The following is a 17,436-nucleotide window of genomic DNA, read 5'->3' as shown; positions in this document are numbered from 1 at the left end:
AATCAAAGGGTTAATTGAATGGGAAGCCGCCTGAATTACTCTTGCCGATAAAAAGTCTGGAAATCATAGACTGGGGAAGTACCCTGTGCTCAATTGGGTAATAATAGGCGAGCTGCTAGCAATGAAAGTGTTAACAAAACTGGCAACATTTGTTCATTCATTAAGACCCCTTCACACTGGGGCCGCGGCCTCGATACTAAAGCGGTACTAAAGTGCTGCTTGTTTTAGTGGCGCTTTACCACTGTTTAAGCAGTGCTTTTCAGCTGCTAGAGGGGACCTTTTAACCCCAAAGAAGGAGTTAAAAGTATCCGTGTTGTGGCGCTTAAGAACCGCTTTTCAGGTGCTTTGGCGGCACTGCCCATTCATTTCAATGAGCAGGGCATTTTGGGAGTGCTAAATACAACGCTCCCAAACCTTCCCAAAGATGCTGCTTTCAGGACTTTTCCTAACATTCCCGCAAGCGCTCCGCCCCAGTGTGGAAAGACACACTGAAATGAATGGGAGGCGCTTTTCAGGCGCTATTTAGAAGCTATTTCTAGCGCTAAAACGCCTGAAAACCATCTCAGTGTGAAAGGGGTCTTAGGAATGGAACAGGGCAGTTGGAAATGAGAGGGTTAAAAGAAGTATGCCCACTGGCAATGAGGGGCTGCTGCAACAGCATTTGCAAGCAATCAAGGGGTTAAGAAAAGAAAAGAACTTATGCTGGTAACAAAGGGGTTTCTACAAGGACATCAGCCAGCAACATAGGGGTTAATACAAGAACGCCTGCTGGGTAGGATGTGTTACTACAAGCATATCAGTCAGCAATGTAGGGGTTAATACATAGCTTCCCAGCTGTCCCTGATTTGGAGCAATGTCCCTCTGCCCCTCATTCCTCCTCCTTTGTCCCTCATTTTGGTCTGATCTATATAGCTATATATAAAATGCATGTTTTATCTATCAAAAAGTGTTTTCCAGCACTAAACCTTTCATCTGATTTCTAAATTGCTGCATTTGTAAATGCCAAAAGCCAATAGAAATAGTAGTGGTAAAAGAAAAACACTTGTGGGTTTAACCAATCTTATTTTTTTGTACAATTCTCCTTTAAGGGGGTGTGTCCTCTGCCTGCATACTTTTGTTGATAGGTGTCCTTCATTTCCATCTCAAAAAGTTGGGAGGTATGGTTAATACAAGGGCGCCTGCTGGGAATCAAGAGTTACTACAAGGACATCGGCCAGCAAGGAAGGGATTAATACAAGGACATCGGCCAGCAATGAAAGGGTTATTACAAGGACACCGGCCAGCAATGAAAGGGTTAATACAAGGACACCGGCCAGCAACGAAAGGGTTAATACAAGGACATCGGACAGCAATGAAAGGGTTAATCAAGGACACCGGCCAGCAATAAAAGGGTTAATTAAAGGGCGCCTGCTGGGAATGAAGAGTTACTACAAGGACATTGGCCAGCAAGGAAGGAATTAATATAAGGACATCGGCCAGCAATGAAAGGGTTATTACAAGGACACCGGCCAGCAATGAAAGGGTTAATACAAGGACACCGGCCAGCAACGAAAGGGTTAATACAAGGACATCGGCCAGCAATGAAAGGGTTAATACAAGGACACCGGCCAGCAATGAAAGGGTTAATTAAAGGGCGCCTGCTGGGACTGAAGAGTTACTACCAGGACATTGGCCAGCAATGAAAGGGTTAATACAAGGACATCGGCAAGCAATGAAAGGGTTAATACGAGGGCAGCTGCTGGGAATGAAGTGTTACAAGGACATTTGCTGGCAATAAAGGAGGTGATAAGGACGTCTGTCGGCAACAAAAGGATGTCACTACAAGGACATCTACACAATAGATAGTAGTAGGGGAGCCGTCGGCAATGAAAGGTTTCATAGAATAAGAGATTCCAGCGATGAAGGGGTGGACATAGAAGGGCGGTGCTGTGAGTAGGTGACCCCGCCCACGTGTTGTAGAGAGGCGGTGCTGCCTCTGCTGTCGTCTTGTGCCATCGCTAGACCCGCCCACTCCCGGAAGTGGTGGCAGCATGGCCGAGACTGGCACAGCAAAGCAAGGTATGACGTGTATTTATAGATATTGTGAGTTCCGCCAGGATAGGAGGACTCTCGTCTTCTATTCGTACCCGGGGCAGAGGAAGGCAGCTATGACACGCGAGGAGCTGTGTGCTCTCATGGGGCAGATAAGAGAAGTAAACGGTAGAGGGGTCATTCCACTGTCCGGTGTAGTTGTACGTTTAGCAGGGTACATGGGGGCCACTCTACATTCCCAGTGAAGCCACTCCCAGGGTTACAAACCAGGAGGATTCGGCTAAAGCCTTGAGGTTTTTATTTTACCTTAAACAGGAGTTCTCAAATACTACAGCTGCTGACTTTTTTTTAAAAATATAAGCAGACAAAGGATGAGCTCAGGTGTGCTCGCAAGTCAACGTGCCCGCCAGGAAGCTGACACTGCGCAGCGCTAATCAAAGGAAAGGAGGATCTCCGGTGTGTTCGCACAGCCCCCGTGCAGCACCCGTCAGGAAATTGGAACTGCGTTGCGCTAATCACAGGCAATGAGACATTTCCCGAACTCTGCAGCCGCACATCGGGATAATGTCTCACTCCTGTGATCAGCGCAGTGCCCACTTCCTGGCGGGCGCTGCACGTGGGCTGTGCGAACACGCCGGGCTCATCCTTAATCACAGGTAGTGAGACATTTCCTGGTCTGTGCAGCTACGGATCAGGAAATGTCTCCCTGCCTGTGATGAGCGCTGCGCACTGTCAGCTTCCTGGCGGGCACATTGACTTGTGAACATGCCTGAGCTCAAACTTAATGGACACTTACCTGTCCTGGGATCTTGCGATGTCACCACCCCAGCCGATTATTGGATCGGCTGTTCAGTGCAGCTGCCGCAATTGTCGGTAAGGGAACCTGGCAGTGAAGCCTTTTCGGCTTCACAGCTGGATCCCTACTGCACATGCACGAAGCACACTGCGCTTTCTAAATGGTACGACGGGGGAAGGAGGAGGGGGGCGGAGTTTTGCCATGGCAATGTCTCCAGAAGTGGGACAGTGTATCTGTCAAAAAAGGTCCACCCCCCATGAAAGATGTCAAATGTGGAGGAGACAAATAAGCAGAAGTTGCGCTTTTGGGTGGAGCTCCGCTTTGAAGTGGCTATAAAGGCTGAAGGTTTTTTACCTTCATGCATTCTATGTATTACAGTAAAAAAAACTTTCTGTGCTGTATGCCCCCCCCTCTCAGGCTGCATTTACAACTTGGTGTTTCAAATTGTGGGCAAAATTGCCACAATTCTGTCCCTCGATTTTCAAAGCACCGAGGTGTGAATGATAAATCGCAGCACGTACATTTGAGATGCCATTTATTTGAATGGCACCTAAAATCGCAGTGCGGTTCTGCTGTGATTGTCATGCTGCAATCACGGCAACCCGCATTGCATGAAGCATGTCGGCCAAAAGTAGCAACTGAACATTTTTTGTGCGACAAGCTTCACGCAATGTGGGTTGCCGCTATTGCAGCGTGATTTATCGCACCAGAACCGCACTGCAATTTTAGGTGCTTTTCAGATAAATGACATCTCAAATGTGTGTTCTGCGATTTGTCACACCTTGGCGCTTTGAAATTGCGGGCAGAATCATGGCAAATATGCCCGTGATTTAAAACGCTGTGGTGTGAATGCAGCCTTACTCCTATTTGAGCCAGCGATGTACGTGAGAGAAACAGCTCACGCTGCTTTCTCATTTGTCATTGGGCAGCCATTGGCACCCGCTGCTGTCACTCAATCAAATATTGTGGTGGGCGGAGCCGGGTTGCCCAGTCTGTGTTGTTAGACACAGACAGGTTGGCTCGGGAGCGAGCACACATGGGTTCCCCCATGGAAAGTGAGTTTCTGTGAGGGCGCTCGCAGAAGAGGAGGGGCCAGGAGCGCCAGCAGGGGAACCCTAGAAAAGGAGAATCTGGTCTGTTCTTCAAAACGTTTGCACAGAGCAGGCAAGTATACCTTGTTTGTTGTTTATTTCAGACATCCCAACCTGCAAAAACTCATTTCAGGGAGGTATTTTACTAGGTTAGCCAGCACAGGCAAATTTAGGCAGGTCTATGCTGCATGCTAGGCCTGTCTGTTTTGATCTGGGGGCTGGGAGTGGTCAGAGAAGCAGTGGATATGACCACCTGCACATCAGTTCTGAGAGCGCCTCTCCTGTTTCTGAAGAGAATGTTCTAGAAAAAGGGCTGGACCTGGAACTGGCGTGGCAGACAGCTTGTGTGTGAGCCCTGACCAGTCCCCAATTGGTATTGGCAGGGGGCGAGCCTCAGATAAGCTGAGGTGATTTTCCACCGAGGCAGAGTTGGCTGGGTGAAGTGCGCAATGGCATGTTAGACAGTCACCACTTGGGGGCAGGGGGGTGCGCCAATCGCAGGAGAAGGCCCGGTGAGAGCTGTGAGGAAACATTACCTCTACACGGTCATTGGCAATGTCTCTGCCACCACACGGTCGGATGGCAGGGAACTCGAGAGGCAGGTGAAACTGTCGGTACGCATGGTCCAGTCAAAGTTCCTCATCAAGGACTCAGGGCTATTGGAAGGCCAGTGCGTGTTACCACAGTGAATGGCTGGAAGTGCCAAGGAGTCTGTGAGGGAACTCTTCTAGTACACGGTCACTAGTGGAGTCTTCATCAATACACACAGTGGATGATGGGGAGTCCTGAAGCAGAAAAAAGAGACTGTGGGGATCTGTGTCAAGTTGATGCTGCCGGGCACATGATTTGCAAGTTGGGCTGGCTGGGAACAGTAGTACATATTTCCTAGAAGATATGCTTTTAACCCCCTGGACCTCTGGGGAGAGGTTCTGCAGGCTTCAGGCCTAGTGGCAGCGAGCAACCAGAGCCACAGTAGAGAGGCTTATTCAGAGTGGGCCCCTACTATTCAATAGAAGAGGATGTGTCAGATTTCAATACAGTAACTTCAAGTTTGTGCAGGGGGAACCAAGTGAACAGGAGGAAACAAGTTATGGGCAGGAGGTGAAAGGAAATCTAAGAACATTGCTTTTACACGATCATTAGTGATGTCTCTGCCACCACATGGTCAGATGGTAAGAGAACTCTTAGATGGAATAGTCTGCGGAGGTTGAGCCCCAGGAGGAGCAACAGTCTGCGTGGAGATGCAGGAGGAGATTCATATTTAAAGCGGGAGTAAACCCAGTTTCAAAAAACACTTAGCATTTCCGGCATGCCGGGAATGTAACTTTCACATTGGTTGCACTCTCAACAAAACTTTCAAACCATCCAATGGCTGGTTTCATAACGGATCACATGTGCAGCATTATGGCAGTTGAAGAATCATTAGAGGCCAAGGTGGCAGCTTCCTTGACTGAAAATGATAGAAGGGTTTACTTCCACTTTAATTCAATTTGCACATTCAATCTTCTGGCTCTAACTTTATTCAGAATGTACTAAATCCTTAAATATGATGATAATAACTTATCCTATGGATATCCAGTATTCCTAATCCCTGTCCAAGTTGTACCACCCAATAAAAACAAAGCTTACAAAAGACTGTTCATTGTCTCTGGAAGTGATGTATGTTTGTTATTAGCTGCAACAGCACGGCTACAGTTACAATCTTGTTGGTTTTTCTCTAAATTATTTTTTTAAATATTTTTTCAGAGTGTTTCTTGGGAAGGGGCGGAGAGTATGTGGCGGTGATGGTGTCAGTAGTTTTTTTTTTGGATTTTAATTTTATTTTTTTCACAATGCTTTTTGGGGGGGAGGGGGGTTGGGGCAGTGGGTGGTGTTGGTATGGCAAGGGGGTGGTGTCAGTTTTTTATTTTATAATTTAATTTTTGTTTACAATCCCTTTTTTTATCAACCCTGTTGGGGTGGGGGGCTTTGGTGAGATATCAGGGGTTTAAACAGACCCCTGACATCTCCTCTATGAGACAGGGAAAGGGACTGAGAACATTGATTCCTCAGTCCCGTTCTCAGCATTGAATATGAATGGACAGAAGGCAGCAGCTCCTGTCCATTCACTCTGTTACTCTGCTCAGTTTTCACAGGGCAAAGGAGCGATCTCGCTCACTGTGTCCAATTCAGAAAACAAAGGGGCCGGTAAATTACCAATTCCTTCCTCCGCTCGCCATCCTGACAGATCCCCACAGCTGGCGGGAGAGGAGGGGAGGGAAGCCGGCTGTGGGGGGGATGAGGCGGGGGGGCGGAGGAGGATTGGGAACTGGAGAAAAAGGGGGTAAAGGACATGAAGGGGAGCTGAAGAATGGGGGAGAAGGACATGGAGGGGGGGCTGGAGGAGGAGGAGAGTACAGCCCCGCAGCCGGGATATTGGGCAGCACTTGCGGGTGTCTGGGAGCTGCCCGCGAAATTCAGGAGACTTGATATGTCTGTTTAGTTTTTTTTTCTTTTAAACTAAGGTTTAATATCATTTTGAAGTTGAATTTTGTATGCAAGTTGGAGAAGGTAAAGTTTTTGGATAGCGTAGGGAAGAATTAACACCCTTGTAACCTTGTTTCAGAAGATTTCACCTCACATTCTGTCCCCATGACAATTGGATTTTGAAAATGTTGAGTTGTCGTGGAAACAAGGACTAATAAAGCTTCAGTGGAGATGCCTTTTTCCCATGATAACTCTTACAGGCATGACTTTCCCTTCCTAGGGGTAGATTTCCTCTTACTTCCTGTTGTCTCCCTTTGTAAGTTCTGATTTGCATATATGTAACTCGGAGACTTGTTGTATTTCATTTTTGGAGGGAGGTGTCTGCGTCACCCAGGAAGTTGTGTGTATGGGTGATTGTGACAGTGCTCTTCTTTAGGACAGGGGACACCCATACTTAACAGATCCTCCTGACATTAGCCCATAGTATGCTGAACTCCAGGCAAAGACATGCTTTTAGACATTTGCAGTGTAAAAATAAATTACTGTGGCTGAAGTGTGGCATCAGCCGGGTTCAGTAAAAGTCACTTTTTTCTTTCAATAATTTTTTTAAGGTTTTTCAAAAGAAGAATACAAAACAAGCTAAAGAAAGCACCCCCCCCTTTTTTAAAAAAATCAGGGAGTGCATATTAACATACCAGTGTTTAACAGGTGTTACATAGAATAGAAAACAATCACAATTACATTAACATTGTAATGGTAGTGACAATCCAGAAAGGCATCTATGAGGAATATGCATTAAAGAAGACTCAGGCTAAACCTGTTTCTGACAGGAAGATGGCATGTTGGGGGGAGGCCGTACCCCACCCCAAGGGGAGCACACTGTGGGGACGGCCTCACTCTCCAACCCCATCCCCGAAAGGCTCGCAAGAGCCAGTGCCTCATTGGGCTGTCTATCTCTTAAATCAAGCATGTAATTGAACCCAAGGACAGTCGACTAATTAATCGCTGTGTGTAGGAGACAGAGAGGAACCTACACCTGTAGCAGGAATGCTGAACTGAAAGTCCTAGGCGAACTTGGTGCGAGCGCGCGGAAACCTGGCCGTGCCAGGGGGCTTCTGCCTGCTGTCGCATCTGGATATAAAAAATCAAAACACTGGAACAAACCATCGGAACCAGAGAGAGAGGGAAAAGGAACAGGATCAGAAAGAGAGAGGAGGTAGGGAAGTAAGAGAGGAATAGCAGGTCCATAAGAAGTAGGAGAAGAGGGAAGGATAGGGATAGAAGGTCATCCAATCAGATAGTTGCGGCTTAAGAAGTCTATGTCCCAGGAATTATGGAGATTCCGACATAATTCGCCCATGGTTCCCATATAAATTGGAATTTGTGAGTTGTATCCAGTAGTGTAGCAACAATTTTTTCCTGGGCCATGATCCAAGAAATTTTCCTTTTCATGTCGTGCATGGGTACCGTGGGTCTTTTCCAGTGTTTAGCTATAGTAATTCTAGCACCTAATAGCATATAGAAAATTAAGGCTTGGGTGTGTTTGGGAGTACCTACCACACTGGCATTAAGAAGTGCTATCTCGGGTAGCTGTGGAATAGGTGTACCCGTAATTTTCCTCAACAGATGGAAAAAATTGTTCCAGAATTTCCGTATCCTGGGGCAGGTCCACCATATATGAAATAGGGAGCCAGTAAGCCCGCAACCCCTAAAACATAAAGGGGAAGCGTCCGAGAAAATCTTAGCCAGTGTGGTCGGTACGAGGTACCAGCGTACCATGAGTTTAATACTAGCTTCCATTAGAGAAATATTCATAATATTTTTGAATGATCTGTGAAATTGAGAATACCATTTGGGTAGGTCCCACTCTACTGCCAGATCTTGTTCCCAAAGTCGGGCATATAATGGCTTGGTGGTATTCTTGGCAAGTGAGTTGTAAATGATGGAGATACCCCCCCTCTGATCCAGCATGTTGCCACACCATATTTCATAAGGGGTCGGTAGAGGGGGTGTAGAGTTTAGAGGCCATTTGGATCGAAGGAAGTGAGAAATTTGTAACAGTCTATAACGCTCAGTGGGGGGCATTTCTAATTTGCTCACACAGTACGCCAGTGTGAGAGGTCCTGTAGTATGCAGGAAATGTCCGATCCTATACAAGCCTTTGTCTACCCACCACCTGAATGCTGTAATATTTTGTCCGGGCGGAAAGTCTGGGTTATTAAAGAGATGGGCAAGTGGCCGCATGGGGGAGACTAGGGCTGAGTGCATTCGGAGCCTATCCCACAATGACATAGAGTGAGAGAGGGTGGGGGCCAATATCGCTGGCCGCAAACGCGGTTCAGACCAGAGTAGGTAGTCAATTGTGTGTTTGGGTGTCGCCATCCTTTCCAAGAGAAGCCAATCAGGTTTGGGGTTTTGAGAGTGTACTGTTGATATTTGGGCTATCTGCGCAGCTTGGTAGTACCACCAGATATTGGGCAAAGCTAGGCCTCCTTGGGACTTGAGTCTATAGAGAATGTCTTTGGAACATCTCCTACCCTTGGAACCCCAAATGAATTTCAGGATGGAGGATTGGAAGCGCATGATTTGGGCTTTCCTGATAGGAATTGGCAGAGAGCGGAAAAGATAAAGTAAGCGGGGCAATAGAGTCATTTTAATAGAATTTACACGGCCCAACCAGGATAGATCATATTTTGACCATGTCGCCATGTCGGCTTCTAGTTTTTTGAACATGGGGGGGAAGTTACTGGAAAATAGTTTATCATAACTAGAAGTCAGGTTTATTCCTAGGTAGGGAATAGCTGATGAGTTCCAGGTGAACGGGAAGTGATTTTGGAGGTTTATGAGAAGGTTTGGAGATACAGATATGTTTAGAGCTGCAGATTTAGCTACGTTGACTTTAAGACCAGAGGCTCTACTAAATTGCTCCAAGAGTTTAAGGATGTTGGGAGTAGAGATAAGGGGTGATGTGATGAAGAGGAGAAGGTCGTCAGCAAAGAGGGCACATTTATGTTCCTGAGCACCACAGGAAACTCCTCTTATGTCTGGGTTTGTGCGTATGGCTATGGCAAGGGACTCAATGGCTATAGCAAAAATCAGGGGGGATAACGGACACCCCTGTCTAGTGCCTTTCTCAATAGTGAACGTGTCCGAGTACCTGCCCTGCAGACGTACTTGGGCATTGGGAGTAGAGTAGAGTGACTTCATAGTGCCTATAAAATTGGGACCCATGCCCCACCTCCCAAGGACCGCAAAGATATAGGGCCAGGTGACCGTGTCAAATGCTTTTTGTAAGTCAACGGAAAGGAGGAACCCCTCTTGCTTGGGTCCTCCATCCCATTGAGAGTTAAGGAGAGACACTATATCAATAGCTCGTCTGATTTGGTCCGGGCCTTGTCTCCCCGGGATAAAGCCTGCCTGGTCCCTGTGAACATATTGAGCAATAAAAGATGATAAACGGTTAGCCATTATTTTTGTTAAAAGCTTGAGATCATTATTGATCAAAGAGATCGGGCGATAATTGCTTACTAAGGACGGGTCCTTTCCGGGTTTCGGAATGACCGAAATGTATGCCAGGTTGGAGGCTTTATCCAGGGGAGTACCATGACTAAGAGAATTGAAAAATCTAGCTAAGTAAGGCGCTAAGATATTGGAAAATTTTTTGTAGTAGCCAGCTGAGAAGCCATCAGGGCCAGGGGCAGAACCTAATTTGAGCTTGCGTATAGTCTCCAGGACCTCAGACTCCGTAATAGGTAAATCTAGTAGCTCCGCATGAGCTCCGGAGAGTTTAGGCAGGGGAATGGAATCTAGGAACTCCTCAATAGTTGGGGGAGATCTGGGTTTGTCATCTTTATATAGAGAGGCGTAGAAATCTTGGAAGCATTCCAGAATGCTCTGTGGATTTTGTGTCAGGGTGCCGGTTGGTAGCTTTATTTTGGGGAAGGCCATAAGTCGTGATTTGGGAGACAATTTGGTGGCTAATTTGGAGCCTATTTTATCCTTATGCATATAAAACCTGGCTCCAGACCAGCGAAGATGTTTTTCAGCCTCGGTGGTGAGGGCCAAGTTAAGCCTGATCCTGGAAGATTCCAAGTCTTCCCGGGAAGATTGTGTACGTTCTCGCTTGTTACGTTTACAGGCCGCTTGAAAGTCATTGGAGAGTTTGGTTATTTCAGCTCTATGTGCCTTCTTCAATTGGGATGAAAATTGCATAATTTTGCCCCTCATTACCGCCTTATGGGCAGCCCACAACGTTGCAGGGGAAATTTCTTCAGTATCGTTAGCTATAAAGTATTCATTCAAATCCCTTTCAAGCATGGAGCAGTGTGCCGGGTGACTAAGCAGAGACTCATTGAGACGCCACTTAAATTCCTTGTTTGCTGTAGAAGAATTGCGGAGATAAAGTGTAACCATGGAATGGTCTGAAATAGGGGAATCTCTGATTTTGGACTTTGTAGCTAACGACACATTAGTACCGCGAAGAAAAATATGATCTATCCTGGCGTAGGATTTTTGTGGGGCCGAGTAGTGGGTGTGGTCCTTGGTCCGGGGGTTGAGTTCTCTCCAAATATCCACAAAACCTGAGTCAAAGAGGAGCTTAGCTATTCTAGTACTCTGTTTGGACGGTTGCTTTGGTCTCGAGGGACCAGAACCAGATTTATTTAGGGAAACGTCAAAGGTAATGTTGGAATCCCCACCCAGGACGACAACCCCCTCCAGGTGTGGGGAGATTGTAGTCAAGAGAGAAATGAAAAATTTGTCTTGGCCTTTATTGGGCGCGTAGTACGAGACAAAAGTGTAAAGTGACCCATCTATGGTGCCTTTTACAAGGAGAAATCTACCTAAGGGGTCAGTGAGACTTTGGGACATAGAAAAATTTAGGTTTTTAGAGAAGCAGATAGCAACCCCCTTTGTCTTGTTTTCGGCATTAGAGAGGTAAAACTGGGGAAATTGTTGGTGTAGGAATGAAGGCTGAAAGGATTTGGGGAAGTGGGTCTCCTGAAGCAAGAGGACTGAAAAGTTTTGTGAGTGGTACAGTTTGAAAAGTTTCCTTCTTTTAACAGGGGAGTTAAAACCCTGGACATTATGAGACACTATGGAAAGGGGCGAAGTTATGATGTTATGCACTGGCATGGATCAGATGGGAGGTATCTACTGGGAGAGAGTGGGACCTACCTGATATTATAAGGACTGAAGCCGCCAAATCTTGAAGGAATATATGATAAGATGACCTTCGGATGGGAGATAGGAAGGGAGGGTCAGAGGTGAGGAAGAAGAAAGATGGACCTGCTAGGAGAAATAGAAAAGGAAAAGAAATATCCGTTAACAGTAACATTATACAGATATGCAAAAATCCCAAGAAGAGGTGTGAGAACCCATTCCCACACCTCATCCCACCCATACCCAAACAAACACGAATGAGTGCTCCTTCAAAAAAAAGGAAGGGGCACAAGGCCTCCCCACCGTAGGAGGAACCACAAAGATTCCCCCCTCGGGCTGGAAGGTGTGGAGGCGCAGGACAGCCGTCCCGGCCCACTCCCACGGCCTAAAACAGTTGCTAAGGGGTGTAGCCCCCAACTAGATTTTTCAAAGAACAGAGAATATGTGCTCCCCCACCCCCCATCCCCCCGCCCCCCCGCCCCTAGATAGGGTCAGGAGGGTTTAGGAGTCCGGGGGATCGGGGGAACACCTCTAGCGATAGAGCTTGCAGCAACAATAACCAGTATAGCTTAGTGGATAACAGGACACTAAAAACAAAAAAAAAAAAAAACAAAAAAAAAAACAAAAAAAAGAGTCAGAGACAATTGGCAGTTGTTGTAAGTTCTGCGTGTCAATAAAATGAGGAAAGAATCAAATGAGTCAGAAAGACCCAATGTTCATCAGAGGATCCGACAGGATCAAAAGAAGTGCTGCGGGCCCGGATCGACCCCAGGTTAGATGGAGTCATGACGGTGGCTTGGAATCCTTAGACTTCTTGGACAAGCGCTTCTGCCATGCAGGTGCGATAGGACTTGATGGTGGTGGTCTTTTGGAGGAAGCCACTGGGGTTGTGCTTGTCGGAGATGGGTCGGGGTCCCTAGAGACTAGACCAAGTTGGAGTAAAAGTTTTTCACCCTCTTGAAACGAGGAGAAGCCGTAGGATTTAGAATTGTAGGAGAATGAGAGACGAAATGGGAAGGCCCACCTGTAAGCGATCGATTTTTGGGAAAGTGCTAGAAGGAGCGGTTTCAGTGATCTCCTCTTTTGGATTGTGAAGGGCGATAGATCTGCAAAGATTTGTATGGGGTGCCCCTGGAACATAAGGGGACCCCCACCCCTTGACCGTTGCATAACCTCCTCCTTAACTTTGTAAAAGTGAGGTTTAACAATGATGTCTCTTGGGAGTCCATCTTGGCGCGGGGCTTGTAAAGCCCTGTGAGCTCGATCCATTTCAAGGCGATGGTCAGGGATGTCCGGGATAAGTTCCTTAATGAATGTTTGGACGACTAGGGCCGAGTCCTGGAATGATTCGGGAACTCCTCTGATGCGGAAATTATACCTCCTCGAGCGGTTCTCGAGGTCGTCAATTTTGGAGAACGCTGTTTCAAGTTGGTCCTGCAAGTCCTGTACTCGCGCAGTGTTTTGATTTACTCTGGAGATTGTTTGGTCTGCTTTTTGTTCAATCGTTTCTATTCTGTTACCTAAGTGCTGTAGTTCAGCTTGAATGGCTGAGGTGATTTGTGTAGCGTTTTGTGAGAGACCCCTGGCTAGCATGGTGCCAAATAGTGTGACCATGGACGAAAAGTCCTGAGGAGAGGGATGAGAGCCTGGCATATAGGCCAAAGTGCCTCCTGGGCTGGCTGCAATGTCCTCCATGGGGGAGAGCGGCATTTCATCCAGGACCCTGCTTATAAGGGATTCTGTGGAGGAGGGGGATAAGCAGGCTGTGGAGTTTGTACTCACATCGGGGCCTGGGGGCCCTGTCGAGCGCAGCGGTGGGTCGGCTATGGAGTCCTCCCTCCTCCAGCATGTCTCCTCGTGCGGCGGCGTCCGGCGCCATTTTGGAGTAGGCCGCGGGTTTCGGTCCCGTGTTCAAAGCACGGGATAGGTCTCTCCTTGCTGTCCCTCCTGCCATCCCGGGATGCCCGGGTGTATCCTCCGTCCGCTCGTGCTGTTCGCGGTCGGGGCTCGGAGCTTAGAGCGGCGCCGTGGGAGATGTTAGGCCGGGACGGTGCGGAGCTCGCAGACTAGGCAGCCATCCAGCGAGCGGCCGCGCATGCGCCTGCCAAAAGTCACTTTTTTATTCAGCCTTCATACTACAAGCACCCAATATTGGGGATTGACCTTAGGTTCACGCCTATATATATATATATATATATATATATATATATATATATATATATATATATATATATATATATATATATATATATATATATATATATATTATATTTTTTTTGCAGGAACAGGAGCACACTATAGTCCATTTAACATGGTTTCCTATGGTCAACGTTCACATCTCTGCGTTTTTCAGTTGCTGTGTTTTTAGGGTCAGGGACATTTTAAAAAAAAAAAAATTTCCCACAGCAGATTGTGTTTTGCGTGCATCCTTTATCGGCAGCCATTGTCGAGGGCGGAAAAAAAGCCAAGCCGCCCTGAGCTTGTCGTTGTGCCATACTCACACAGGTAATCGTTGACAGCCATCTGCTGCATGTGCTGCCGCTGCAGCATATCCAAAGTCGAGTTCCCCCTGGTGGGCATGTCACAAATCAGGCTGTTTACAGGCAGGTGGAATTCTGGCTGAATTTCAGCCAACCAAACACTGGCTGTGTATGACCGCCTGAAATGGTTACAGACTCCTCTGACCTGCTTAAGAAGATCGTGCAACCCTGGGTACCTGTTTAAGAAACGCTGCACCAACAAATTGAGGACATGTGCCAGGCATGGCACATGTGTAAGCTTTCTCTGTCGGAAGGCGGACAGGGAGTTAGTGCCATTTTCCCACAGAAACATGAATTTCCCATGGGACTTTAGATGAGGAGCAACATGCTTAACCACTTGACCACTGGGCCCCCTTCCTAACCAGACCAATTTTCAGCTTTTGGTGCTCTCACACTTTGAATGACAATTACTCAGTCATGTAACACTGTACCCAAATGACATTTTTGTCCTTTTTTCACACAAATAGTACTTTCTTTTGGTGGTAGTTACTCACTGCTGGGTTTTTTATTTTTTGCGCTAATAATCAAAAAAGAGTGAAAATTCAGTAAAAAATGAAAAATAATAAAAAAAATTCTTTGTTTCTTTTAAAACGTATGGGCAGAGTATTGCACAGTGTTGCAGAGTATGGGCAGAGGATTGTCACTGAACAGCGCTGTGGGCACTTCACTTCCAGCCCACAGCGCTGCTGCAATCTCTCCCCCTTTCCGCCTCTCCCCTCTCACTGTACCAATCGGTACAGAGAGGGGAGGGAGGAACCGGCGTCATGATGTGACGCCGGTTTATTTACAAGTGATAGCTCCGTCATTTGGTAAATGGCTGCGATCATCGGCCGTTTACCATGATGCAGTCATGGATATTCCCGGGTACGCGCCCCATGGGGCGAGCGGGAGCAAGATTCTGTGAGGACGTCCATGGCCTTCCAGAATAAGCTGACCGCGCTGTAGCCGTCTTTTGGCTATGGCCCGGTCAGCATGTGGTTAATAATAAAAACAATAAATTAAAGATTTATTGGTAAATATGATGATCAACAATGTAGGGCTGCAACTAACTATTATTTTCACAATCGATTAGTTGGCCGATTTATTGTTTCGATTAATTGGTTAATAATCTTAAGAAAAAGTGTGGTGTATAATTTAGCTAATATGTAAAGTTAAAAAAAAAAAAGGCAATTTATTCTTAAATATCTCTGTATGCAGTTGTAAAAAAATAACCAACTATATGGAAGTATACTGTATATACTATTAGAGGAGATATACTGTATATCCTATTAGCAGATATATACTGTATATACCACTATTGGAGGAGATATATTGTATATACTATTAGAAGATATATACTATTAAAGAGTGAATCTGGTAAATATCAGACTCAGAGATCAAATCTTTTCTAAATACGTAGCGGCTGAAAAAAGTACAGATGTGAACGTGTCCCATAGGAAACCATGTAATTGAACTGTAGTGCATTTCTGCAAAAAGTACCAAAAAACACATAGATGTTAGCCAGGCCTAAGACGTTTAGTAATGGAGTTAAAAAAACTAAAATTGGCCCTTTTATAGTACGAAAATTACTACTGTAAAGGGGTATTTTTTTTTACTGTATAACTGTGAAAGTAATATTTACAGTAGCGATTATTTGCCCTTTTTTGAACTATAAAGGTCTCATTTTAGTTTAGTTTTTTTTTAACCCTATTATGTTACTGGCCGATTAATCGATTAATTTCATAATCGATTTGTTGTTTCAGCCATACAACAATGACATAATTGCCATGTAATTAAGTAGATAAGTCAGTATATACATATGAATTCCATAGCCAGGTACAGTGTTTCAAAGATCAATCCATAATAGGTGTGGAATTGCCTCTATGTAACCCAACGTGTTTCTTGACATAGCGTCACTTCCTCAGTGGTTGATACACACACAGTTGTAAATCTGCAAGACATCACTTGCTCATGACCTAATGGTAGTCGCCTAGAAATGTCTGGCCCAGGAACTGTGGCTATAAGATTTGAAGGGCCCCAGCAGTGCAAACAGGACATGCTGCAATGGCATGCATGGAGAGAAATCCAAGAAGTCCTCCACCGTGATAGCATGGTAAGACATGCTGACAAGGAGTGAGGAGTAATGTGACCGACCACTGTAGAGAGCGTCAGTGCCATTATCACACACCCCCATTCGTGGCTCAAGCTGGCATAGCATGAACCACCTCTGGGCCTGCCATTGCAGAGCTGAAAGAATCTCTACTCTGGTGTGTCTCCTGTCCCCTAGACAGACCAGCTGAAGCATTGAATTAATCCACTTAAATGGTAGAGGTGCCATTAGTGGACCTGTCACCCTTTTTGTTTTGTATCCATGGCATCTTGGCTTGACTCGTTGAATAGCCCCTTGAATGCTTAGGGGGTACTGGTGGTTCATAGGACAATTCAAGGCATGGAGGAGGAATGGATGGAACTGACAAATCTTGCATCATCACCACCAGCTGTATTGGGACATGGCGGCAAAACATGCTCCACAACTGAGCCCTGTCCTGCATCCTTCCTAGTTGAAGCAGAGTTGCCTAGTGTGCTGTGAGCAAAATATAGTGTCCTTGACCATGCTTGCTAGAGCAGTGTTTCTCAACTCCAGTCCTCAAGGCACCCTAACAGGTCATGTTTTGAGGATTTCCCTCAGATGAATTGGCTGTGGTAATTACTAAGGCAGTGAAACTGATGGAATCACCTGTGCAGAATAATGGAAAGCCTGAAAACATGACCTGTTGGGGCGCCTTGAGGACTGGAGTTGAGAAACACTGTGCTAGAGCAGGAGTCAGCAGTAAGGTGGACTTTGTGGCTGACTGCCTTGCCCAACAATGCCGCAACATTGCCTCCGATATTCTATTATCCTAGTCAGTGGCGGCTGCTGAGATGTCATGCAATATAGTTGGGGTAGACCTGAAAGGTGAGGAGGAGAAGAATTGCATCCCTTTTGTGTGGCTTCCAGGTGCTCTTGATCAGCTTGAGGCAAAGTTTTCAAATTGCAGCAGAGCTATCGGTGCTAAAAAGGCCCAGACTGTTGAGCTGGGGGAAGTGGGCAGGGAGATAACGGCTCCACATTCAGATGGAATAGGGTGGATGTTCTCTACTCCTTCCATGATGGCTCCCTCTGGAGGACGCCCTGCCTCGTTGGGGTTGTGCCTCACCCTCACCTTCCTCCTCTGCTCTGTCCTGCACCCAAGTTAAGTCAGTGACCTTACCATCCCCTCCATCCTCATCACTGGAGCCAACTTGGCAATACACTGCGGCTGGAGAACGTGACTGCCAATTTGTTTTTCATCAGTAGGGATGAGCTCAGGCGTGTTCACATAGTCCATGTGCA

General features: G+C 46.4%; 1 protein-coding gene across 1 annotated transcript in view; it reads left to right on the top strand.

The window, feature by feature from the left end:
* Window positions 1–1,891: 1,891 nt before the first annotated feature.
* ZNF277 (zinc finger protein 277) overlaps window positions 1,892–17,436 on the top strand; it is a 120,684-nt gene continuing 105,139 nt past the window's right edge. Inside the window, exon 1 of the mRNA XM_077468374.1 lies at window positions 1,892–2,058. Within this exon, the coding sequence (XP_077324500.1) occupies window positions 2,031–2,058 (28 nt within the window). The 5' untranslated portion in view covers window positions 1,892–2,030. The remainder of the gene's footprint in view (window positions 2,059–17,436) is intronic.

Source organism: Lithobates pipiens, unplaced genomic scaffold, assembly GCF_037356315.1.
Source record: "Lithobates pipiens isolate NorthernLeopardFrog02 unplaced genomic scaffold, aLitPip1_a1.2 Scaffold_8, whole genome shotgun sequence".
Taxonomy (NCBI): domain Eukaryota; kingdom Metazoa; phylum Chordata; class Amphibia; order Anura; family Ranidae; genus Lithobates; species Lithobates pipiens.
This window is presented reverse-complemented; position numbering and strand designations above follow the sequence as displayed.